This window comes from Hetaerina americana, unplaced genomic scaffold, assembly GCF_022747635.1.
Source record: "Hetaerina americana unplaced genomic scaffold, ioHetAmer1.1.p SCAF_65, whole genome shotgun sequence".
Lineage (NCBI taxonomy): Eukaryota > Metazoa > Arthropoda > Insecta > Odonata > Calopterygidae > Hetaerina > Hetaerina americana.
The window spans coordinates 1509436-1535812 of NW_027287261.1; the positions used below are offsets into that span (position 1 = coordinate 1509436).

The 26377-nt window shown below is 38.0% G+C and overlaps 2 protein-coding genes across 2 annotated transcripts in view; one reads left to right on the top strand and one right to left on the bottom strand.

The window, feature by feature from the left end:
- LOC139696012 (uncharacterized) overlaps nt 1–24809 on the bottom strand; it is an 87745-nt gene extending 62936 nt beyond the window's left edge. Inside the window, exon 1 of the mRNA XM_071594624.1 lies at nt 24563–24809. Within this exon, the coding sequence (XP_071450725.1) occupies nt 24563–24637 (75 nt within the window). The 5' untranslated portion in view covers nt 24638–24809. The remainder of the gene's footprint in view (nt 1–24562) is intronic.
- Nucleotides 1–26377, top strand: part of RabGGTa (Rab geranylgeranyltransferase subunit alpha) — a 105107-nt gene that overhangs the window by 57193 nt on the left and 21537 nt on the right. The window lies entirely within an intron of this gene.

Here is a 26377-nt window from a genome sequence, read left to right on the forward strand (position 1 = left end):
AGTAAACAAAGAGTATTATTTGGGCGTTATGAGACGTTTGCGTGAAGCAATTCGCCGAAAGAGACCAGAAATGTGGGCAGAAAACTCGTGGATTTTGCACCATGATAACGCACCGTCGCACAGTGCTATCATTATTCGTAATTTTTTGACGAAAAATGCAACAAATACCATCCAACAGCCACCGAATTCACCTGATTTGGCTCCCTGTGACTTCTTTCTGTTCAATCGAGTTAAAAAACCATTACGGGGAACGCGTTTTAGCAGCCGAGAGGAAGTAATGGAAAAATCGCAGGAAGCACTGATGGACATACCGAAAACCGAATATAAAAAATGTTTCGAGGATTGGATCAAGCGCTGGCATAAGTGTGTTGCAGTCGATGGGGATTACTTTGAAGGGGACAATATAGATTTAGATGAATAAACTTGTATTTTTAATTTTCTGAATAAATTCCGGGAAATTTTTGATCAAGGTAGTATTTCGAGAGTTATGTTCTAAGCAAATTCCTACCACTTCTAAGTATTAAAATATATGCTATAATATTTTTGAACACCCTTATTGGATAAGGTGACGCGTAGACCTAGCCATGATGCCTGGCTAAGATGTATTTCAGACGAATATATCCTCTTAATATTGTACTGATCTTTTTTTAATTTTATATAGATAATATTTTATGGGTCAGTGGCGGACTCAGGTTGCCGCATTGTTGGGCACGGGATCCCTAGCACCCCCACTTGCAGATCATTGCTGGCTTTAATAAATTTCAAAATGTACATTATTCATTTTTCCGGCGGTTAAATTTGAACATCTTTTCTCCCGCAACATATAGTGACCTAATTCAGACTGCGTTGTGATCTCTCCGATTAGTGGCATGATATTCAGATATTTCTTTCTGAAAATGGGCATAAAATTTATTTTATGCATGTAATAAAATTACTTACGGTGGTGGTGGCGGGGTGAAGTTCTCGCCTGCTAACCCAGAGGTCGCTGGTTCGATTCCCGCGTGGTTGGATTTTCCTCCACTTAGGGCTTGGGTGTATGTGAATGTGTTCAATACTACGTCAAAGGGTTACGTGGAAGAAGAGACTAAGTCTCAATTCAGTCGATAAATAAACAAATAACTGCTTTTCTAGATCCTCTGTTTGTCTGGGTGATGTTTTTTAGTCCAGCTCAAGTATAATGCGACCACGAAAAGGTACTCATAATAGCCCATAATGGAGCTAAGGAAGAACATAAGGTTCTACAGGTAATAATGTTTGAATAGAGCTCGAAGTTTTCGAATGAAAAATCTTAACTCACTCCATTGATTTTACCGACACAGATGACGCTGGTTTCTATATTCTTGGGCATTCATGATAAAACTATGGGATTGTAAACATTGGGAAAAGGGAAAATAAGTTGTTTTGTCAGTCAGACTAAAGGAGTTAAGTAAGTCAAGCTAAAGTTACTTTATTAGATGTATTCGGTGTTATAATAAAAAGATATAATGCGGTGTTCCCTATAGATTATGGGTTTTGTTTAATAATTGATGTTCAACTGTTAATTATTCACCAGTGAAATGCGAAAATGAGTGAGAATAAGAACACATTATAAAGAACTGTCATCAAAGCATTCATTGGGTGGATTAAAATAAACTGCCTTGATGCTAACACTACCTTGACTTGCAAATAAATAAATATAAAGATGGTGATCGTTGTGCCTCCAAGAATGGATACTTGTTCTTCTTAATGTTTGGTAATGAAAAAAGAAGTTTCTAACCGAACGGATAGTTTTAAATATAACTAGGTGTACTCTTTTAGAATTCCTCAATTACGAAACTTACCAAAATGCCCCTAAATGAAATCATTATTTTGTGCTTCGAAGTACCAAGAAACTGCGGGAGATGCCGCGATAGTATGTTTTGACCGAGTCATCCGCGAATATGCATTAAATTTCAACATATATAGCTGATGTGCATAACATAAGTAGTTGATTATGGAAAATAGTTATTGAAATTAATATATGGATATGAAATATTTTTCCAGTTAACTTAAGAAGGGATTTTTATGTGGGAGATTATAAAAAAATTACCAATAATTAAAGAGTGAATGTGCGGACTTTAATGATGATAAGGTATTCCCAGCATTATTTCTGGTTGGACTCAAAATCAATTTTTAAATAAAATTGTGTTACGATTAATTATTTTTGTTTCCATGTAATATATAGTTTTTAAGTAGTATTTATTTATCCTCTACCCTCATGTCCTCCGTATAGGGGGCGATATGAGGGATGCCTTTCTGGCGGAACATGCTGGGCTATTTTTAATATTATAATCATTATAAATGTTATTAAAGATTTCAAAATTATAAGTTATAATGTTTCTTGCAACTTGTGTCATCATATTCCTTTGCCATATTATTTTAACTCTAGCCTCAAGTACATATTCTCCTATGAATATAGTTTATATTAAATTAGGACGCATCTCGGTGGTCAAAGAAAAACACCGTTATCCATCAATCTGTTCGTATTTCCATGGAACGTTTTTGACTTTCTAAATCAAGCACAAAAGTACACTCCTTGGTGTGCTTTGGGTTTAGCGACTTTTGTTGTTCGAAATAACTCTCTCTTTTCTTGAGTTAGAAAAACTGCAAACAGAACCCGAGGTTTTTTAATCTCCGCGAATTACGACTCAAAAAAATTATGTAGACTCAACTTAGATTTTCATTTGTGAGGGTTTTTGTAAGAGTAAAAGAGGTAAATAAGTATAGAGATTCTTCATTCTCATTATCAAAATATTATAATGCATTCCAACATCCCTGATAATGTATTCTTCATTCGGAAATGTAGCTAAGGTGTCAAGATAAGTACGATAAAAACAGCAAAAGAATTCCCATACTCCTGGTGGCACTAGAACGGCGAGCTGGAAGAATTGTAATGGTATCACTCTTGCTTCCTTGAGCCAAAAAAAAATAGGTGGGAGAGCGGATGGTTTTAAAAAATCAGGCACGTAGTGTTTACGTGTCCATAAGCGATGCAATTCCGTGACCCATCTTGGGAATCGTGATGAAATTAATTTCGCAGGGAAAAAAATGAAATTAGAATCAATGCCATCTACTTTTGATGGAGATACTCCTTAATTTCGCGATCTGTTCGGCGCGGCGTCCGGCAGTGACCAGAGAAACCATCGAGCGGAAAGGTCAGGCAGAGAGAGTGACCCATTCATTATCGAAAGCGGAACGGTCAGAAGGATGATGCTAGAATTCGGATAGTCAGATTTTTTTTATCGCAAGACTCTCTCTAAGAAAGTCTTCAAAGTTCCTGTTTCAAAGATTTTCCTTTCAATTTTAGCCTTTTCGAAAACATCACACGGCCACAGAAATATTCGCAGAAACAAACCTCACGTGTTCCCACGCAGTAGTTTGATCGACACATCATTGCCATGAAACAGAAAATATATGTTGTAAAGGTGGTGTGCGCTGAGTCAAATCGTTGAACATAACTCATACGACAGAGACTACGAGGGGTGACTCTTGTCCGCCCAAAAGTAATTTCACAAATCACAGTTGGAAGAACAGTAATACCTGACTGTTACCGGATAAAAGATTGGTCCATTTCGGAACAAAGTTGTGGGTTTTTCTGAACAAGATTTATTTAAACGTTTAATCGTGCATGTAGTATTTCGCGCTTGAATCAATTTTAACTCAAAAAGATCATTATCCTCTTCCCGCTATAACTTATAACCTGCTTGTTTTTGCTTATCGTTTGTGACATTTTTGAAAACCCTTTCTGTTGGCCGGAAAACGGCATAAAGAATATAATTTAATCAAATCTTTACAAGAAAAACTACCAACGCAATTTTTTGCTCTTTCAATCTACTCCAATGTTCTGATCTTTTTTGTGATTCTTCAGGAATCTTGGGTTTAATTGTGTGCGTTTGTTTACCATTATATTGACGATAATCTTGACTATTATCCGATGGAACTGCGCACGATTCCTACGAAAATTTCTGAAAGTTGAAATTTTTTGTTGATTTGAAAGCGGAAAAGTAAATGTGGTGTCTAATTTGGCCCGCGAGTTCCATTCAGTTGCCCATGGGGATATGATGAAAATCATATTGTGATTATTCTTCCCCTGGTTCCCATCTCTTTTTGAAAACTAAAACGAAACATAAAGACGGAGGCGCGTGGGTCCAAAATTTTGAAGCCTCCATTGTTATGAGGGAATAAATCACTACAACTCTCTGGGAAAACGCTGGGAGCCCCGAGGGGGGAAAAATATATATGGAATGGGAAGACGTAGGAATCGGGAAAGAATTGTTGTGGTGAAGGAGAAAGTGCTGTCTCTTTTCTTTTTTTCCCGGGAATAAAAACAAGAGAAGAAAAAAATCAAGATTCCCACCCAATCCAGCATCTAACGCCCGCCCCAGCTCACCCCGAAACTCTCCCCTTTCATCCCCCAACATTCCGTTGAGGTCGTGCCTGGTCAGCTTTTTCCTAGCAGATTCACTTTTTTTACGCTTGCTCAGAGTGTGACGCTACTCTGTTGAGATGTCGATTATTTATCTACCAATCTATACAAGTACCCCGCCATTCACCAAGAAGGTTTGTGGCAGGTGATGACATGTTGAAAAGGGTAAGGGGTAAGAGAGAAGGAAGTTGCTTAAGGGATGAAGGGAAGGAAAATAAGCATTTATTATTTGTTAAGCCTTTGAAAACATCCATTTTTGGCATTTGCATCGGATTATTAACAGTGAAAACAATGGAGACAATTGCAAACACCTAAGTCCTAGGTGGAGGAAAACCCACCCAGGCGGGAATCGATCCCGCCACCCCTTGGATTGGCACACGAGGATTATTCCGTCGCCACTGCGGCTGGCGTCCACTTAAAACCCCTGAGAAGAATGTTCAAAGGTGGTTAATATGCTTTATGGCGATGCGTGTCTGTTTGGGGCTCTATTTCAGCTTTTTATAATAATTTTCTGTCATCTAGTTAGTCGTGAAATTGTTAATTAATTCTAAATTTAATTTTATTGTGTACTGAATTCGATGCCCTAACAAACTTATCTTATTATTTCGATTGAGGAGGGCTAGCAAATTTTGAAAAAACATATTTTGAAGTAGTCTGTAATGAAGGCGACCGATAGCTTGGGTCTTTTAACCTACAAGGGATTGGGGGACTAGGGTACATAATAACGACAGTTATGCTTTAAAAGAAGAGTTGAAATAAGCTAGAGAGGGTACTCGCCATCAGCCTAATCTGAAAAAAACAAGATGACTAGATATTACCCAGTTTAGCTTCCACACAAGTGATGGAGTACTTTACTCGATGTACTCACAATTAGGGACTATGTGGGAATTTAAAATTTCCATTAATATATTACCCTATTGCTTGGATTAGACTCTGGTGCCTTGGTGTAAGCAGCTCAAGTGTTATAATTAGAAAATTAATTATTTTCAGAAAAGGAAATTAAGACACGAATACAAATATCCTCGTTACTTTTTTCGATACATTTCTCATGGGTAATTAACTGGGAAGCGCTCACAATAATCATCTCACAAAGACATTTAGTATTTCCCTTCCTGTGACGACTACTGGAAGTATGGAGCCCCGCATTGAACTGATTTTGTGGCTTCAAACCGTAGACGACATACAATTATTTCCGTATTCACTGCACGACCGAAGTGGACGCGCTTTATAAACTCTCTTTCTCTCTCCAGTCACGATCCCTATGAGAGGGGCCATTGGTCATTTCCAATCTCCTCTAATTATTTTCAAACGTGGAATTACGTACGAATTGCCGCATCCCCGTGACAGCTGAGAGTGACACACTGCACACCGCTCTCCTTTTCACTAATTGTCCAGAGAATATTGACTAGACTTTCTACTCGTCTTCTTTGAGTTTGCTCTGATGGTACAGTTTCTTCCGGTAAGAGGAGGAAGATTCAAAGGGCCTGCCTCCTCTAATTCCCGGAATGAAATTGACAAGTAGTTTCAAGCATTGAAATCGATGAAAGAAGGTCATGATTCGTTTTGAGAATGCGTACACATATAATAAAATGCTCATCAGGAGTTAAGTAGAGTTATAGGCGTTTCTTTCCTTGCGATAACTACTTTAAAATAACTCTAGATTAGTATGACGCCTACTGGACAAACACCAAGGAGGATAGGGATGGTGCGGTGGCTAATTTACAACCTTCTCACCTCGAGGGGCGGGGTTCGGATTCCGAAGGTATTACGGTTTTTCAATGGTATCACGATCCCTACTTGGTGTGCTATGTAGAGAGTGATACTTCGAGTAAGCTGTCCGTCAGAAGGGATTTTAAAATGTGTGATCCCTAGCACCTCTTAGAGTAGCCTAATGGGGACGCTGAATTAATCTCCGTCCTTCCTCAAATCCTTTCAAATACTATCCCTATCGAATTACCTGCCTAGCCCAAATGGTGCAAATGACTTATTTTGCTCCCCTCCCCTTATGAGGGTCGCTCCCTTCAAGATTAGATTAACTACTACAAAATACCAAATCTACCTCCTTTTGATACATTTATGAAAATAGCACACACCTTTCAATACGCTAAGCGTGTTATTTATATAACTCATACATAACTCATTTAACGATAGCTGTTTCCATAAAAACATAATTTTTAATTTTGAGAAATATTTTTAATGCCTACTTCATTTCCGGGAAGTTAGTATTCGACTAAATTTATCTTATAAATGATGCTCTCATTTCACGGGCAGACAGCGTATGAAAACTAATGGATGTATTTCTCTAGAACGCTAATTTGATCGTTTTAATGATGGCATTCCGTTGACTGAGTTTTTATTAGCTTTCGTTTTCTACTCTCACTGCCGCGTCAATTAATTCAACTGTTACTCAACAGCTGCACTTAAAGTTAGATTTTATTGATACTTTTGGTTCTTGCCTTTTCCGTTCAGTTTAGTCACCCAATTTTCGAAAGCCACTATACTTTTGAAAATATTACACTGAGATATAAATCTTTTCTGCCCAAATTCGGATACTTTGATGTGAAATTATGAAAGAAAGTAAAAATGATCATCACCCCCACTACCCATTTTCCATCAAAGAGAATGAATTCCTCCTTTCCCAACGCAACCTTAAAGTCATGAGTAGGAGCGAACCCCGATTATTCTCCAACCAGTTTGCTTTTATTTTATATGACTCTCAAAACGTATCTTCTTCTAGTTTCGTTTGAGTTCCAAATCGCGAATGGGAACTTAAACAAAATATTTCTAGCATTCTTTCCGTTGAAAAATAGTTTTCTCCGCCTGTTTCCACCATGAGCTCATTCAGTTCATCTCCGATGTATGTATTAGAACAGTAAATCATGTCATAGAAAACGTAACATATTTTGGTGTGTATGGTGGGTGAGGAGAGGGGATGAAACCCCCTCACCTAAGGTACCCGAGGATTCACCACAACACCACGTGGGATAATCAACATAAGGTTGTTAGTCAGTTAGTTATTTTAGAACCCTGCAAGCCAACGCTATGGTGTGTAGAAGGGGGTGAATACACACCAGACTTTTTGTTTCACATCGTTGTTCCACGGATGGAACCCTGGCGGATATCATGAGAATACTGGCCGTTTGAGTTCAATACTATTTTATGCGCCAAATTCTTGCTAGCGCCATTTTTTATAGTGTCAGTCGTGAAAGATTAAATGTACGATAAAAATTACAAAGAAATATCTTGAATGAGATGATAAATAGGTAAAAGGCTATGACATGAGAAATGTTAAGACATGATTTGCTCGTATGATGCAATGATCGATTGATAAGCTACATCAAACTATTCTTTCAATCTTCGTTTGTTAGCGATTCACGAAAGTTTGAAGCATTTAATGCTTAATGAGTTTAAAAAAAAGCTTTTGGTTGTGCGTACAATTAGAAATTAAAGTCAAAAACCTTAAGTGTATACTTTTAGAATATTTGATATTCTGCGCTTGCTCAACAAAACTAAACTATAGACAGGTATAATCGAATTAAAGCCAACTCCATGATTTTAAAATGCCATTGCTGTGAGGATGACATTTTACACTGACGCTTTTGGACGTTATTTTGTTCGCTAGATGTATTAATTGGTATATTGGTCAAACTAAAATTCTAATTTTTGGAAAATCAATAAGCACTGTCTTTGCCAGGTGTAACTAACTACTTCATATTTTGCCTCGGGCTGGGCACACACGATGACATTGAGTGAAATCCAATACTAAACAGAGAATATTAATGCGTGGTGTAAGAGTTTGCCATTTAGAAAAAAATCGGTTTTTGAACGAAATCCTGAAATGGCGTCGAAGCTGATAGATTATTAATGGACAAGCCACTGTTTACATCCTGATATATCTTAGCAACAATGCGGATGTTACAAAATGGCATAATAGGTCGATTCAATTCACGTATAAAATTGTTCATTTAGATTTGGGTAGATATCAGAAGCACGTTTGATTGTGCTTCGTCCTTATTGATCCATTTTATTAAAAAATTAATGCTTTAATTTGGGGTTTAAACGACGCCGTGCTGTGGGGAATTGAATGGACTCGAGGAAAAACCCGGTTCCATATCGAAATGGATTTCTTTGAAAAATCCGGTCCGTTTGGAAGATGAAAACGCGGATTAGGCTATAAAAGAAGGCGCCCTTCCATCCTCTCATCTCCAAATCACTGTAGACGCCTTTCTCGCGTGAAATCTAAAAACACACCTCAAGTTCCTCGTCCGACTAGGACGAACGTTTCGCCATCCTCCCGCCTGACGTTTGTCTCCGGATCTCCAGGTCTCACTCTCCGTCGCCCACTTGCGATGGATTCGGAAATGGCAAAGGAAAAGGAGTGGGACAATTTTCCCTCTCTGCTTTTTTTTATGACTTTGAACTTCGCCCTCATTTTCGCAACACCCTCCTCCCCGGTGACACTCTCCGCACAAATCTCACCGTCCCGCTTCCTGTTTATCTCCCTTCCAAGTGGACCTCTGTCCTTTTTGGCAGTTTTTTTTATCAGAACTAGGAATGCTAGTGAATCTGTTTCTCTTTCTAGATATTTGCCTCATCGAAGATACCGGATTAGCAGAAACACGTTGGATTAGGAAACGTTCGGATTTCAAGAACTGCTGTCTCCATTTAGTATTTTTTTTCAAGACGTTTGAATTTTTATTCCTTAACGATATGCATGTTAAGAGTATATATATAATTTGTATTCCATAATGATCAAGATGCGACTTGCTGGCCGAAGTATTATAAGACAGATGTTAACAGAATAAGAGTGGCTCATTCATCGAGCAATTCGTTAATCAACATCTTTTTTTATCAGGACAGTATCCCAAGACTTGCATCGAATCTCTTTGAAGAAGAACTTGGATTTGCGAAGCGTCGAAAATAGAATGTCATGTATGGATACATGTCTGAAATTTTAAAATTGAAAAAATCTATTAATAATTAAAGGAAAAGAACTATATTCACAAAGAAAAACTAATTCGATAATTGAGCATAAATATTTTGCGGCCCCATGAATTTGTTTAAATCTTTTTCACTAATTACATCTACCCATACAAGTACACCTGTGCTTATTTATGTATTTATGTACAATGAACTTGTATACCACTTGATTTGTGTGGAGACGATGACGCATGAACTAGGCATTAAAACGCGAGAAAATATGACGAGTAAAATTTTTATTAAGAATAAAAATGAACCAATTTAATCAAACATTTACATGCAAAAAGTCACATTTTATGAGGAGTATTTTAATTTTAATCGATTTCCCCATAGCACAGCAAAAAAAACTGATGAAACTTGACTGCGGAAATAAATTAGCTCGACTTTGAACAAAATAAAACAGTGATATATTATAATGAAGTTTCATTTATGAATGGATATTGAAAAATAACTTTCAGCTATAATTTTATCACTTGTGTGTCTTATGTTCTCTTAGTAGTTGAATGCTAACATGTTTATGATTTAAACCAAGTAAATGACTAATGAAACAAATGAGAAAGATAACCAAGGAAAAAAGCATCGCTTCGTTTAGGAAACGAAAAAAGAAAGACGGAAAGAGAAAGGGAACTTTTTTTTTCGTCACTAATTATAAGAAGAAAAGCGAGCATGAAGCTTTATTTTCCTGGGCATCATCATGAAAAGAGAAAATATATAGAGGAAATCACGACTGAAATATTCTCCAGGAAGAGATGATATAGAATTAGTAATCGTTGGTAGCACCATATGAGGAGCAACAAGGAAGCAACTTCCTTGATTCTTTACACTTATCATCATCGAAGTAAGGTATGATATATCCACCCCCTTAAGTAGCTCATAATTCATTGTTTTTAAATGTTAATTTATAAATCTTAAAAAGTAAAATTGTGACGATTTTAGAACGATACCACATTGAATTTCCATTCCTACGGAAAATTGATATGAATGAATTGGATGTTAGTGATTGGTTTATTCTTGATTTATTCTTTGTATAACTAAATCTGGTTCTGGTGATATAGTTTATTATGATCACATTATTCACTAATTTTAGAATACGTATTTATAAAAACTGTTAGTTTCCAGTTTGCCCATAGGGGTACTTAAGGAATATAGTTGTTTTGGGAGAAATCTACCGATAAAGGACGTACTCCAGGAAGGGAACCCCTGCTGGAGTAAGTAAATTGGTATTGATGAAATTTAAAGATTACATTGATTAATTATTGAACGGTCTATAGTAGATTGATTGTTTTTCAATTGTTCAATCTTCTTCTCTTAATTTTTTGGGTATAAATGTCACGAATAAAATTTTAAATTTTGGAAGTTATCGAGTTTTTGTCCATTGGATTCAAATTTGTCACGTGATTCATTCAACGCTTCGGTAACCATGGAGCTTTCTTTTACAGTGGAGAAAAAAATTAATAAATAATATCCCCTCGGAATCCGACTAATGACGAAACTTTATGGCCACGATCCGGATGTTAAAGATCGGCCATCTCCGTAGGACTTCCTCTCTCTGCCACATGAGCGTTGAATTGATTCATGACTGTCCAACACCCGCGTGGCTCTGTCAAAGAGGATCGTCCTCAATCATTATGTCGTCAATGGAAGGCACTGCTTTTCGCTCCATTCAGAATTCGATTCCAGGTGAGTGAGTAGTCAATTCGGAACTTGGGATTAATGGAATCAAATAATATGGAAAGTTTCGGAAATTATCAAAATATTTGAGCACAATCCTTCCGAAAAATACTTGTCCAATTATTTAATTTTGACTTCACCAAATATACGCAGAAACAAAAATCCAGAAATTCTAAAGCACGAGGAAAGAATCAAAGACTTGGCGTTATAACAGGAAAGAATTTATTTTATTTATTATATTTATGTGCAAAATAAATTTAATTTATGTGTAGAATCATCTGAACTGACGCATGACTGGATGTAAAGACGATGCTATCGTGCAGCGAAACTAAATTACAATGGTTAATTCTTTCCCGTGGAAACGCAGTCTTTGATCCATTACTAAGCTATTTATTGCTGTACTAAAGATTACTATGCTCATGTGAGTTTTGGGAGGATTGAACGAATAGTAGGTAACCTTTTTGCAATTTTCCACAACTTAGAATATATTATAGAACTGGAAATACCTGTTTGACCGTATCTGCAGGTCCGTTTTACCCGTATAATCGATAGGAGCCTTAGGAATACTTTAATCAAGAAAAATCAACAGAAGGAACATATCGTATTTAATTTTTCCATTTAGGCATGTATTTCCTTGTCATTACGAACTCCTCAAGTTGCTACACTTCCTGGATTAATCAAGAATTTTGTTTCGCGGTCTTCAAATAACAGACAATACGTCGTAATGCTTTTTTACTCGGACGAGATTTAAGATTAAAAAGATTAAGTTAACCGAGTCTCACAATTTGCTTAAAAAAGAATCACCACAGTTAAGCTGTACTTAAGAAAGTAGCTGTGTGATTTCTTGGGTACCATGACTCTGTGGGAAACGAAAGGCGGCAGAGGGAAAGGAGTTCGCCTCTAACCAGTAATGTCTTTACTTCACAAGTCGCTCTTTGTGCAATTTGGGCTCTACTTTAATATATCATAAGGATAGGGTTGGGAAATGTGATTTTTAGAATTGCATTCTGCATATTATCAGACTCATTTATCTTGTTATAAATTAATTATGGTCCCAAAACTATCCAAAATTTTAATCCCTAATGGAAAAGCAGAAGATAGGGCACTTAGGACGAGATAAAGATATAGAATAAACACACTCGCCTTTTGATTGACCAAAATATCACCAACATTTTTGGCTATTATTTACGCTTTATCAATGATCCCTATTGGGTTCGTGGATGTTTTATGCAATATTATATACGATTATTGTGTATTTACTTGCAGAGTGAAATACAATGACATATACTGTATGCTCATACTCGTGTGAGGTGCAGTGTGGACTAAGTTAATGAAGATGATGCGAAATATAGGAATCGACTGGAGGGATGGATGACTTATCCGAAACTTTTACATGAATCAGACGGCATAGGTAATGGTGGCCGAGGGAGAATCGGAATGGGCAGTGATTGGCAGAAAGGGACCGAGATTACCTGTCATCGCCGGTAAATTTCAACATACACATATGCTGAGAAAATATTAAGGGTATCATGGGAAGGGTTGGAGCTGGGAATGAAAGTTGCTGGATAGATGGTAAAGCTAGTAAGGTTTGCAGATGACGAAACAGAGCAGTGAAACAATGATGCAGTGAATCAGACGGTCAAAGGGATTTATGTTATTATTGAATGATTTACAGGAAAAGAGTGAGAGATATGGGATAAGGGTTAACCACAAGAGAACAAAAGTAATGAGGTTCACGAGAAGAAAGAAAGTTAAGTTAAACTTTAAAATTAGAAGGACATAAACTATAAGAGCGGATATGTTTAGATATTCGGGCGGTGTTTTGGAGGAGAATAATCATAGTTAGCTGTGGAGACATTATGAAAATAATTGGGGCAGTAAAACAGGTATTTGATATTTGATTACCCTGCAAGCCTCCACTAGGGCGTGTGGCAGGGGGTTTGCTAGTAGAAGAGAAATGATGAAGGGTACGCTGATTGTGAGCAAAGAAGTGAAAAAAAGATAAGTAATGACTTTAATATGAAGAGTAGTGCTTTATAGATTTGGTCTTTACAGTAAGAGGATGAGCGTAGATTGGAGGTTTTTGGGGTGTGGTTTTGGCGTAGAAGAATGTAGAAAATAAGTCGGACGGAGAGGAAGACCAACGTCGAGGTTTAAAATGCATTGTAGGCGAATAGAAGAAGCTACTGAGGTAGATCCGAAAGAGAAAGTGAATGGAGGAAATATTGAAAGGCAATTGGAATGTTGAAGATCGTGATATAGAAGGAATAACGTTGGATATGTAGGGTAGAGAAAATAAGAGATTAAGGAGTACTCTTTTTAGACAGCATGAAGGCAGGTAGATGTTCCCATGAATGAAGAAGGAATTAATGTAAGACGAAGTATGAGGAAGATCTCGCAATACTTAGAAGTAAATAGTCGTTAGAGATCGTCCGAAGTCTACCGTTAAATAGGTAGAAGACATTGAAACGTTATCCGGTCGAGTGCAATGCAATATTACGCCTATGACTGAGCATTTGACAAAAGCCAGGTCTAACAACTGTTGGAATCTCCGAATGCCGGCAATAAAGTACGCCTTCATTTATGCCTTTCTGTTTTGTATTCCTACATCCCGACTCCACGCCGTGAAGTTTTAACTTGTGCAAGCAAAGACCTGTTGCAATGGTGCCCTCCCGCTGGCATTTCCTCCGATTACATGGGCGGGTTAAAACCAGGACGTTACGGCCACCTATGAGATCCCCTCGGTGTCCCCACCCTACAGAAAGCGCCCGTCGCTGGAGACGAAAAACCTTTTCGGAAACACTCTCGCTTTCCTTTCGGCTTGGGTCAAAAAGATACTCAAAAAGAGACTGCCGCGCGTGAATATGAAGCGAAGGAGACAATGTCCGTCCGTTCGCTCATCCATGCGAGTGAAGAAACTGCCACCGGAAGTCCCCACGGGGCGGCATATCGAAATCTAATTGGGTGGAGTGGGGAGCTTAAATTAGCAAAGCGCTGTTACTTTTTCTTGACACCTGCGGGTGGTATCCGGTCAATATTGTTCCGCTGAGAACGTTTCAAATCAATGAATGGAGTTGAGAGTGTGGAGTGGGGGGCCAATCGCAATTTTTGTCGTGAAATATATGTGTGTATGTTGGTATGTATATGTATATATATATATATATATATGTATATATATTCTATATATTCTATATATATATATATATGTATATCAAAACGACAAAAAAATTTTGCAATATGCCCCGCACCCCACTCTCTAAGAAAAGGGAAGCAAGCATTGGAGTGTGGTTATATGTGAAGGGAGTAGTGAACGATACGATGGAGGAAGAAATTGGGATGGCAGAGTTAGGTTGAAGAGTGGGGAGAAGGTGAGCGGGGGATAGTGGCGGAAAACATTGAGAGCGAAGAAAGTGCACGGATCGTTAAGGCCTCTGTGCTCCAGTGCATTATCCCGTCCCACTCGCCCATCTCTCACTCTCCCCCCCATACATTCCATCCGTAAAAATTGAGGAAGTCTGAGACTTGTACCTCTAATCATTTTTTCGTTGAGGTTTTTCAAGTCTGAGTGCCCTCCTTCTTTGCCACTTGCTCCTTCACCCCGGCTGGGAGTAGTGAAGGGTGAGGCAGAGGCGAAATGGAATACGTTGTAGGCCGCTGTTACTTGGTGAAATTCCCTCATTGCTGATGTAAAACTTTCCGTGCCTTACCTTCCAATGTGGAAAATTACAGTGTGAAAAAATTACCTTAAAGTGTGAAAAATTACAGTGTTTTAAAAAATATGAGAAATGTTGGAAAGTGGAATCCATGTCGACCACCGCCACGGGGGATCGCGGGCTCGAATTCCTCCGCGGTGGTGGTATTTGCGCGCTGACGTCACTGTGTACGTGGAAGCTTTCAAACCGTGCCATGTGACATCACCAGTCGACTTAACACTGCAATGCTCCAAAGCCTATTCGAGGGGTGTGATGGAAATCATTGCGAAATTTAAGCCAAAATTTGTGAAATTTCCATTTAGTTACGTTCCGGGTGGTGGAAAAGGTAGAAAAGAAACTAAGCAGATAATTGAAAAGCCAAACCTTGAAGACCAAGCTCGACTTGAAGAAATCGGAAAAGTTCGGGATGAAACTAACGAATGTCTTCCATTATTCTACTTAATAATTCAGTTGTATTTAACACTATTTCCGCTCATTTACGTCATGCTCATGCCTTGAAAATGATTGCAACCACTGAAAATTATTAGTACTAATATTTTGGTCAGGTGGAAAACTGCAACCATCTTTCACGTCACGGAACAGTACCATCATATTGCACCCGTCACTGTAGGGTGATTCCTGCTCTCGTAGTTTAGTTTCGGAGCACCTGTCGATTGGTACATTAATAGTGGATGATTATATTTCACCTGTCCTCGCTTAAATTAAATTTAATTATAGCTTATACTTCCGGTACCAAGAAATAGTGTTAGGTCTCCACGACTCGATATTCTATTAGCACGATTTAGTACCTCAGTTGCCTCTGGGCCATTGGTTCTTCTCTCCCGATACATTTACAGAATAACATTGTCCGTCCGAGTTAGGGACAAAAATATTGGAGTAAAAATTAGTCAGGCATATATATTCAGTAAACCTCGAGTTCGTTCCAAACTCTACCCTAAGTTCACCGAAGCACTGGCGGATTAAATCTCCGTTCCGTTTCTGCATCCTCTGCTCGGAGCTCTTTCGGTGCGAGCGCGCCAACCGCTTCGGCCTTTGGGACGGTGCAGCGAGCGCATGGTGCGATCAAATCCAGGATAGTAAAACAATCTTGCTTCAGCATCGCTTCATGAGAGATTCGAAGGGCGATGACGCGAGCATCGGAGCGTCAACGCAGAGCTTCGATGCGCTTAGAGCAAGAATGGAAACGAAGAACCTTTATCACGTTTATTATCATGGCGATGTAACAGGCCCTCTATTGCGCCGCAATCACTTTAATTTTGGGAAAAACTACGTACACACACACTGACATACAGAGTTTATGACATAAAGGCCTACAGGTTATGGTTTCCCAGGACTACCTGGTACCTGAAAAATCACATAGCTTGGGTGGAGTTGCAGGTGCCCAGACTTGCCTGGGAATCAAACCTGGGACCCTCCGGTCAGTAGTCCAACTACTGGACTACCGCGACCCACACAAACACTCACACTCACACACACACACACACATATATGTATATTTATTTATTTATATACATATATAAAATATGGTTATATAATATATATTCTTCTCCTACCATGATTCTGAGATCACCAGTTAAATCAGAAGCAACCATTTATTGAGACGTTCCTTATTTTCCTCCAAGACTAAAGTTTTATCCTCCTTCGACGTTAAATGCACATCGTGGTTTCTTTTTTATCCATACAAAACCCTTTCCATTCCCACAGCCATCAAGAGAGAGAAGGTTTTACTGTTACACAAAACAACAGGACTCCAATGAAGAAAAAGTTTCTTTGCAGAAAATTGTAAATCATTCTACGTACCGAGATGGGTTTCTTTAATTTCAAAAATATTATATTGTCTAATCTTCCCTCCTCTGTAAGGCAGATCATGGCTGCTCTGTTCTCCGACGTTTCCTTGAAAATTATTGTCATCGGCCAAAACCTTCACCGGTATCGGGATAGGCAGTGGTTGATTTCCACCAATCCTTTACGTACGATCTTCACTTTCCGGTATGAGGCGATTAGGCTTAACCAAAGCAAAAAAAGTTTGGATGCACTAATCGGAGAAATTGCTAACATTTATGAGATGACTTGAGTTTACGGCTTTATTTCGACATTGAGAAAGGAATTTTCGAATCAGTGTACCATAAAAGCCAGACCATTTGCGAGTCATAATTAATAATTGCGCGAAACACTTCCATATCATTATCGTGAAATAGAACTGATTGGACTTTCGAGGATCGTATGTGTTCGCTTATAATTAAATTTCAAATTGACGATGCAGTGATGAAGAAAATTATCCTCTCTTCCTCTTTAATCCTTTGATTTATGATCTACTTTCATTTTACCTCAGTTGCAGATGAATGCCTATATTTTCGAAAGAAAAGTTAAACCAACGTCTAAAATAACAGATACGTTAATGGATGTAGGTGTTAGGAAATGGAATGGAAACACATTTAAAGGCATACACAAAGGTAGTGGGAAAGGTAGTAAAAGAGTTTCATGTATCTATTTCTGTGTATGTGTGTATGCATGTATGTGTGGCCGATTAACAACTAACTCTTGCGAAAGAACTCCCTAACCGTTACTTAAAAATAAAATCTGGAATAGGAGCCATTTCCTCGGAGTTCAAACGAGCGTTGTCGATCGTGGGAAATTCCCAGGTTCCACCATTAGTTCGGGAAGACAAAGGGGTAGTGTATGTACCGTTGGCATTTCTGAAACGCGTGATTGGAGAATATATCGATTGAAAAGCAAAGAAAAATTTCAATTTCTCGTTATTTAGACCTCACCATGATTCAGGCATTTGGTATCATCCAGGAACCTCCTGTTAAAAAAATGAATGAAATGCAGGGAAGACCTTCTCTGTCTACCTATGATATGTTCGACATTGCGTATGCGAACACGTACGAAATTTCTCGCTCAAAAAGTAAGAAGGTTCGTGTCAGCGAATCATTTCATAAAAGATGGATAGGGTCAATTATTCAAATCCTGTTGATGATTTCGAAAACCAATATTATTTTATAACTCTCCCGCTTGCATTTGATTCCTCATCGCTTCAATTGAGTCGTACGGATGATGTGTGATCGATAGAGTATGCAATATAGTATATCCTGCGCATATATATATATATGCAGTAAAAGTGGCTGAATGGGGTATTGACCGGCAGCGGGATGTTGAAGACTGTAATGGAGGGGATAATGTTAGGCAAACGAGGAAAGGGAAGGAACAGGATAGGGATGTTGGACGGGATGAAGGGAGGAAGAAAGTACTCAGAGCTGAAGAGGGACCTGATGTAAAGTAGGATGTTGTTTTTTGCCAGGGGTCACAAATAATTTAATTAGTAATTATGTCCATCCAAAAACCTACCTTAACCGGTAGATTACCTAATTATATATATATATATATATATATATATATATATATATATATATATATATATATATATAACACTTTTTGAAAGTCTCACGGACGTGAATAATAATGTATAACACTTGGCACTAGTGGACACAGACAAAAACACAGAAACACACAAAAAAGAGACTCAATATTTTTCGAATTTTCGGTGGTCGTTGCCACCTTTATCAAGGAAAAGAGGGACAGAACTCTAAACTCTCTTCCTTGATAAAGGTGGCAACGACCACCGAAAATTCGAATAATAGTGTGTCTCTTTTTTGTGTGTTTCTGTGTTTTTGTCTGTGTCCACTAGTGCTAAGTGTTATACATTATATATATATATATATATATATATATATATATATATATATATATATATATATATATAATATATATATATACATACGTGCATATATGCACGCATCGCTTCCCTGATCGTCCGTAGTGGCAAGTGGGAAATTTTGCGTGCACGTCGGCCCTTGTTTATCTCTCAGTACCTGCCGCACTCGACTATAAAGTGAAAAACAGAGATGGAAACACTGGCTTCTTTCTGCTTCATTGGGATTTCATTTTGGGTCTTTTATTTTTTATCAGATCGGTCCGTGATCTTAAACCAGGCCTACGGAAGGATCCCACGCCACGGTTCCCTCGCCTGCGAACAGAACGTCACTTAATGAGAGTTCGTTCTTTGTGATGTCTGCGAGAACGCCTCTCGTTTTCATTAGCTTTCCTCGAGCGCCTTTTTCTTTCCGAATGATGAAGAAAGATGCTTCCAGCGACCCCTCGCCAGTTAAAAAAAAAGACGAAAGGTTAGGAAAACAAAATACTGGGTACCCATTGACTAAGTTTGGATCTGTTTATTTATTTTGTTTGTAAAGATGCCTCCGTTGCTACGTTGATTGGGCAGTTTGTGACACATAAATGAAATCATAACAGCGGGAAAACATTACTAGGATTTAAATATTTATTGTCATCTAAGGAGATTGCCATCATTTTGTGTCATATATTCGCTATTGTTTCAATAATATTTTTGTTGCTTAAAATTCTACCCAACTCTTGACTCATTTTTCACAAGCTAGAGTGAGTTATCGCGCATACAGAATTGATCTTTGCTCACTATTATTTTTGATTTAATTTCGCGGGTTTAAGCATCACAAACATTTGTGACACAATCTTAAACGGTAGATATTTAAAAAAAACCATTGAAAATAAAACCAGCATGGTCCCACTAAGGAATACGGCTCTTATTGAGCGGCCAACTTTCACCTTGAAATTGCAACGCATTAATGCACAGGTATCCTCTCGGATCGGAAGGAACAAAAAGTGTTCTTTCGACGGTCGACTAGATTCATAAACTTACGGGTGATGAAAGACGGCTCTTCTTTTGTGCCCGTTGTCTCACGGTGGGAATGAGACTCTATGTGGAACAATTTGAGTATTGGTTCGAAACAGTCACTTCCGTCGAAGTCGAGGACCTCAAAGAGAGACTAGGATTTTCGAACAACCACTCTCTCTTTCTACTTTCACGGAAAGTGACTTTCGTTTTTATTTGTTATTTCCTTCAAAATAATTTTTCGGAGCCCAAATATGTCGATAACGGTGTGGTTCAGAGTATATGATTTGTCATTGTGAAGTAACTTGAAAAAAAAACAGTTTTTATGGTATTAAAACTTCCCTTTGCTGTTTTTTCACAATATTTTTTTGTAAAATTTGAAAGTGCTGGGGGATGAAGTTTTTTTAATTGCAACACTGAAGATAAACGAAAATATCATAATATTTATACATAAATATCAGATCATTTCGAATATCTTAGAAGCTTCCGCAAATGACAGAACATGCTGTTGACTGACCAATAATTGTTCACATTAATTTGCGATATAATATCAAATTAATTGCCCATGAGAAATTTTACGTTAAGTCTCAGAAATATTTACCACCTTTAGTTGATTTGACTTTTATCATATGAATTTAGCCAAATATGCCAGCAGAAAATCTTGAATTTTCCAAAAATTGAGATGGTGCGGGGGCTAACGTACTGGCTCCCCATCCTGAGGGCGCGGGTTCAAATCCCGGCGGTGTTGAATATTTTTCAAAGGTATCTCGATCCCTACTTGAGGTGCATTGTGGAGGGCACTTTGAGTGAGCACGCCGTCCGTCGGATGGGACGTTAAACTGCGGACCCCTTGGCGCCTTTCGTAAAGAGTAGGCTAATGCCGACGCCGGGTTTCTCTCCACCCTTCATCGTTTCCTGGCCATCCCCTATGGCGCAAATGACCTCAGCTGTCGGTCGCCTCCCCTAAAAACTACTACTACTATCTAAATAAATCATAATAATTCAACGCCTTTATTATGAAAAATGTAAGTCATTATGGAGGATGTTGAATAGGATATAGAAGCAACCAGTTTCAATTCTTCTTAAGAGCCAATATTTCTCTGTCCTGATGCTTTAGACAATGATGTATTATTCTTCTATTACCACGAGTATTTGCCCTATTAAATCATATTTATTTTCTATTCCTCCAGAATCTTCAACAACTGCTTCCTGCTCTTCGACCAATCTGATGGATAATATAATCACATGTAAAGACAAAGTTACACTTTTGGAACGCTGGCCTTGTGCAGGTGTTATGTTTAAATGTAGCGTTTTCTTGTGATTGAAGAGCATACTCAATTCAGCCGTTGGGCGTACCAAGAAAAAGATATCGACACGTCTGGACTTGGACTGTCTGAATCAGTTTTTGACAAACTGGTTATTTCGCAGGTTTGATAATCTAAATTAACGTAATATAATTTTGAAGCCCATATATTGCAATGAATGATGTAATGTGATGCAACATATTTAAGTCAACTGCATTTTGGGCATGAAAAGGTGAAGCCCACCTTTTTGAGAGTCGAACCAGATACTCAAGTTTTCATTTTTTCTGGCGAGAAAAATATACCATACCATGATACCAATACCAAGATACCGTAGTACCATGATACAGGTTCGTAGGGAGCCATTGAATAATCATTGCATGGATTTTCTTGTATTTTCCTATGCATTATTCAAAAATCTTATCGAAGTGACAATATATTATTGTATAGTTACATACAATTTTTGTTTCTTTGACAAAAATATTTTTCTTTCAAGTTGTAACTAGAATTATCAAAATGTAGATAAGTAATTTTTTCGATGCATAAAGATAACTTGGTACATTAAGAATGTTCATACGTAATAAACTCTATGATCTAGAACTACAACAAATTTGGTATGGCCGGTTGGATGTTCGCCTAATTTGTTTTCAACCATCCAAAACAACTACGCAAAAGATTGTACCTTGGAGGGTACATGTTTTACATATGCCAGTCATACTTAGGAGGGGAAGGGAGCATACGGTAGGATTGGGGTTAGTATGTCCCGACGGAAACTTAACACACGCCCGTGTAAGTGTCATGAAGAGGACCATCTAATGGAATATACTTAGATGCGTCCTCCAAAGGACATATACATTTATCACATCACACCTCACCCACTAAATCCTCTGTACCAAAGTGCTTCTCAACCCTTGCAACACAAAGCTCGAGGTGCAATATTTTTGCCTCCTGATTGTTAAACGGCAGTAAATAACCGCCAGATAACGATCCTCATGTGATCCTCATATCTGCTTTTCGGTTCGACCTATTAGACTTTCTAAATCAAAGACGTTTAACTTCTTTTTTAAGCGTTACAATTTAAAAAATAGCTTTCAACATTCAATGACTATGTGCGACTCTTGAAAAAAATATACGAGCTGAAAAGAGGAGCGAAGCGTTACTTTGGTGAAATACACATCATTGCCCACGCTAAGAAGAGAGAGAGGGATAAAATTAAAAAAAAGAGACCTTTCGAGTGTATTTAATTTCTTAAAAGCTGCAGTAAAATCGTCACGTTTTCAATACTCCTTATTTCATTCACTTCTGAAATACACGGAGTCAAAAATATTTATCCAAGAGGGGATTAATCTCTTCCCCAATCTCCCCCGAGTATCCGCTTCTCAGGTCCACAAACCTAGTCGAAAAGATTATACTTAGCTTTTAAAAAATTCCCTTTGGGTCACGGTTAAGGCCATGGGGAGGTGGAGTGGGGGCAGGTGAGAATATTCCGGACTTTTTCCTGCTATGCTCCCACACTCTCCTGTCCCTAGCCTTATTGTACTTTCACCCTCGATCTCCCCCTTTCACCTCCGTGCAATCCTTGCGTCCTCCCCCCTCTCCTCCGCCTCTCCTTTCACCTTTTCGGGGAAAGGGAGATGAGCAGATGAGGCTTCCCGATATGGCGCGGGCTGATGAAAATGTTGATGCGAAGAACGCAAGCTAATTTCGCTCCAAATGTTTTACTGATGCAGTTCTGATTTGTCCCGAATGCGACTAGCGGTTTTTTCACCGTGCATGCACACTTTATTTCTGGAATACCTAGCCCACGTTTCGGGGGGGGGGGGGGCAGAAATATTTGAATTTTGATTTCCATTTCATGAGCTCCTAATGCGATGTAAACAAATGGATTCGCATGCCTAAAGTTTGGAAGACGTGGACTAGCCTTTGTCAAAAGTCGCCGGATATTCTATAATTTTCGAGAAACATAACTTGAATCATATATGGAATAAGGTTAAATAAGTGTCAATAGAACGCGTCGTGTCTTAAAATTCTTTAAACTAATAAAAGAGGATAAGTTTCATCGTACTTTTTTATGATGTTCGTAAGTCTTAACAAGTTCGTCAACTTAAATATTGTTTAATTCAGCGTTTTCAGTTGCTCAATTATCAATTAGCGTGGTGACATCTAATAGGTAGTTCCAATATGTTCTAAATTAAATAATGAGAAACTGATGAAACTACGAAAAACAAATTGAAAACTCATACATATTCTAAATATATAAATATTTATTTCGCTGGGTGAATATTGTAGTATTCGTCTGAAGCTTTACACTTTCCGTCAGTCTTAGTGCGAATGGACTTCTTGAAATAAAGGAAAAACCCTCAAAATGACGCTGGTAATTAAAATCTAGCTCTCCTTTAGCTGATGAAATAACTACAATTCGTGACCAAAGTTGGTGGTGTACAAGGAAGACCTCGTCATTTGATTTCTGACTGCAGTCTTAACACGGCTTCATTATGACTTTGGAATTATTTTTTCGTGAATGCGAATGAATTTCGGCGATAATCGGAAAGAGAAGAGACGAGTAGTTGAAAGGGAAAAAATTACGTGGGGAAACCACGATTTTTTTTTATCAACTCATATCATGCATAACCTAGTTTTGTTGTATCTAATGCGGAATATTTAATTGTCGTTTTTTAAATTAAAGTGGAGCAAAGTAATATTGAAAGTAAAACCATAATTTACGTGACTTGAATCTACTGGAATCAGTTTTGCGAGTAGGAATTGTTAAAATAATTGTTTCGGATAGAAAATAATCAGAATCAAAAAAAGTTTTCACGATTAAGACAAAGGATAAAAATGAAATGTTCATGTATGATGAACTCCTCAAGTAAATGTTTTCTTGATAAACTCAAGCATAAGATGACAGCACTTCATTCACCCAGTAGAAAAATTACGATAATCGTTTCTTGGGGAAAGTTTGATTTCAATTACCTCGCTATATTCCCTCTTACTTTATGATAATCACTCGTTACTTATTGCTGAACCGTAGCGCGATTAGTCTGGGTAAAGCTTAGATATATTAACAGAATTAATGCTATGATATTTTTATATAAGTTTCCTTTGCTAGAATGTTAATTTTCTTAATCACCCCCGAGGAAATGACAGAAAATTAATCAGCCATTTAATTTAATTATCGATAGGGTAATATTAAATAGTCGTGGCTCGTCTTTGAATCTCCTCATCAATTAAATTCTTTTCGTTGATTGTAAAATTACAAAAGCTAGCTTTTTATAAATTTAATGTAGTAGGAACTACCAATTACAACTCTCATCGAATCCTCGTTTCAGTTTTTTGAAACGTTTTTTTCGTATCACGTAAGAGGAATGGGTAATTTTTAATACTTTATAAAGATGTTTCACGTTTAACACTGTTACCCAAATTCTTAACAAAATAAGCGAACTTTAAATTGAAGAAAAATGTCGGCAACATCAGAGTTCAGTATGAAAATGGAGCTACAGAAACCACAATTATGAGGTGACAAACATATTTAAATCATGGTCCAGATAATATCCCTTGCGGTATTCCTAAATTCATAGTTAAAGAAAAGCTTGAACGTAGAGATTAAGAAATTTGGTTTGAATTGAATACAAATTTTGGCTTATCTTTCGAAAAGAATAAATTAATCGCCACAGGTTTTTGTCTCTCCGTACCGTAACTGAAATCCTTTTCCTCGTCCTTTCATGTAAATATAATTATTGCTCACCTGAAAATTCTGCGAACTTTCTTTTGCCGCAGCTAAGCAGAATAGGGTGAAAATGACGGCAAGATAGGAAGCCATCGCGGCGACCTTTGACCGTACGCCCTCGGAGACTTCGACGATTGAGTGGTCTGGAGTTCGGTTTTCAGGAAGTCGAAAGGCGCCGGCTGCTCAGAGTTCTCGGTGATGCTTCTCACTGGCGATACTCTCCGGAGCGGTGTGTGAGGGTGTGCAAGAGAGAGAGAGAGGACTCTAAAGCAATGGAGCACCAGAAGAAGTGGTAGATGTGGGTCAGGCGTCTCTCCTTCTTATAGAAGAGCGGTGAAAGGGAAGCGGGGAGAAAGGGCAGGAGGCGAGCAGCCGGGGATGGAGGGGTGGGCGAGGGGAGAGGGAAACGATGGTGTGGGGCTCCGTCGTCTCCGTGGATCCCGTGCAAATAACTAATGACGACTCGGTGTACCCGCACGGTGTGCAATGCATTACTCCTTTGCCTAAACCATCAGCAAGAACCCACGTCCAAACCGAATCGGCGAACTGCTCAACGGGTAGAACGTGGCGACCTCGCGTAATTTTAGTCTAGCCGTGTTGTTGACTTATTTTTTCTTTTAGGAGGAGGATCCCTCATGTCCCAATCCCGCAAATAAAAAAAAACAAAAAATTAGTCGTTCGTGACTGGAAGCAAAAATAATTTCACTCGTGTCTCTTCTAGAATAGGTCCTCCTCTCCGATGACTCTCTCTTGAGAAGGAGGCTCTTACTTCGTACACGTAAGATTTTCGTAGGTCATGAAAGGGGTCCATTATATGCCAAACTGAACGTACAGCGGGAAAGATAAAGTAAAGCCTCTTCTCAACTGTTTAGGTGTTTGTGCACATAGGTATTCTCTTGGGAGAGTTCGGTCCCTGGTGAAGCATATTCAATATTGCTGAAGACGCCCATAGCTTGTCTATTTATACTTTATGACTTTTTATTTTAATTTTCTGCGTAAATAAAATGCTAGGATATGTTTAGCCAAAAAGATATTAGATATCAAATTAGTTTTCCACAAAATTTAAAATCGCCTTATGTATGATAGTTTCGTGTTTTAAACAATAGCTTTGGTTTAAAACATTTAAAAAATTGAAATGTTCTTCCATGTTGAATGGCTGTTTCCCTTGCATATTTGGGCTATTATTTCCTGTCGATAATCATACTTTAATTCCCAGTCTGGAGCCTATTTCTTAATTTAGCTTTGAAGGAACAATTTTATTTCAAAGTCATCTGAAAACTGCCTTGAATATAATATAAACCAATAAACCTAAAAGTATAATATGAAATATGCCTGTACTATGCACTGTTGCAAGTGCTGTATAATGAATTACATGGACTTACTTAATTAAGACATTAAAGTATAATAAATGTGTGTGTCTATATATGTGTATATATTTATATATACATAAAGTCAGCAATTTCAGGCTTAACTTTGTAGAGTGGAAATAAAAATAATATTCATAACGGAAATATAAATTGTAACTTTATTGATTGCACTTAATGTTTTAATCTTACGACCTGGGTTTCAATACATAGTATCTATCAGAGACCTGAAGATGATAATTTTTCATATTTGATATTTTAGTGCCCTGCAAGCCACCGCTAGGGTGTGTGGCAGGGGGTGAACACACCAGACTAATTTTAACCAGAAAATGACCCTGCCGCGGTCGGAAAATGTTATTCTGATCCCTTATTATGCAAGAAAAAAATAGCATCTTAAATCTGTTCTACACTTAATCTCTCTAATGTTATTCACGCGGTCTCTCCTACTGTTGTACGATGGGGGTAATAA